The following is a 281-nucleotide window of genomic DNA, read 5'->3' as shown; positions in this document are numbered from 1 at the left end:
TCAGCGTTGGGTTAGTGGTTGGACTCGATGATCTAAAGGGTCTTTTCCAATCCGGGTGACTCTGTGGGAGGGCAGCCCTCACCTCGTGCTCCGACATGTCGCTGCCGTGCTGGACGGAGCTGCACACGGGGTTCCTCAGGATGAAGTCGTCAGCCAGGCTGGGCTCGGGAAGGATGTCCACGTTCACCTTGGCCGGCGAGTCGGAGAAGTTGCAGGGGCGGCCGAACTCGCTGCGCTTCCGCGTATACGTGTAGATGATCTCCATGGCGGCCCTTCCTCCC

At 61.6% G+C, this 281-nt stretch overlaps 1 protein-coding gene across 1 annotated transcript in view; it reads right to left on the bottom strand.

Annotated features, from left to right (window-relative positions):
- The window catches only part of DNAI2 (dynein, axonemal, intermediate chain 2), a gene marked incomplete at its 3' end in the record, with an annotated part of 2559 nt that extends 2294 nt beyond the window's left edge, over window positions 1-265 (bottom strand). The window contains exon 1 of the mRNA XM_009872385.1: window positions 83-265. Within this exon, the coding sequence (XP_009870687.1) occupies window positions 83-265 (183 nt within the window). The remainder of the gene's footprint in view (window positions 1-82) is intronic.
- Window positions 266-281: the final 16 nt, after the last annotated feature.

The sequence above is a fragment of the Apaloderma vittatum genome, unplaced genomic scaffold (assembly GCF_000703405.1).
Source record: "Apaloderma vittatum isolate BGI_N311 unplaced genomic scaffold, ASM70340v1 scaffold42120, whole genome shotgun sequence".
NCBI lineage: Eukaryota > Metazoa > Chordata > Aves > Trogoniformes > Trogonidae > Apaloderma > Apaloderma vittatum.
Note: the sequence above shows the minus strand (reverse complement) of the source record. Positions and strands in the feature narration are given on the sequence as shown.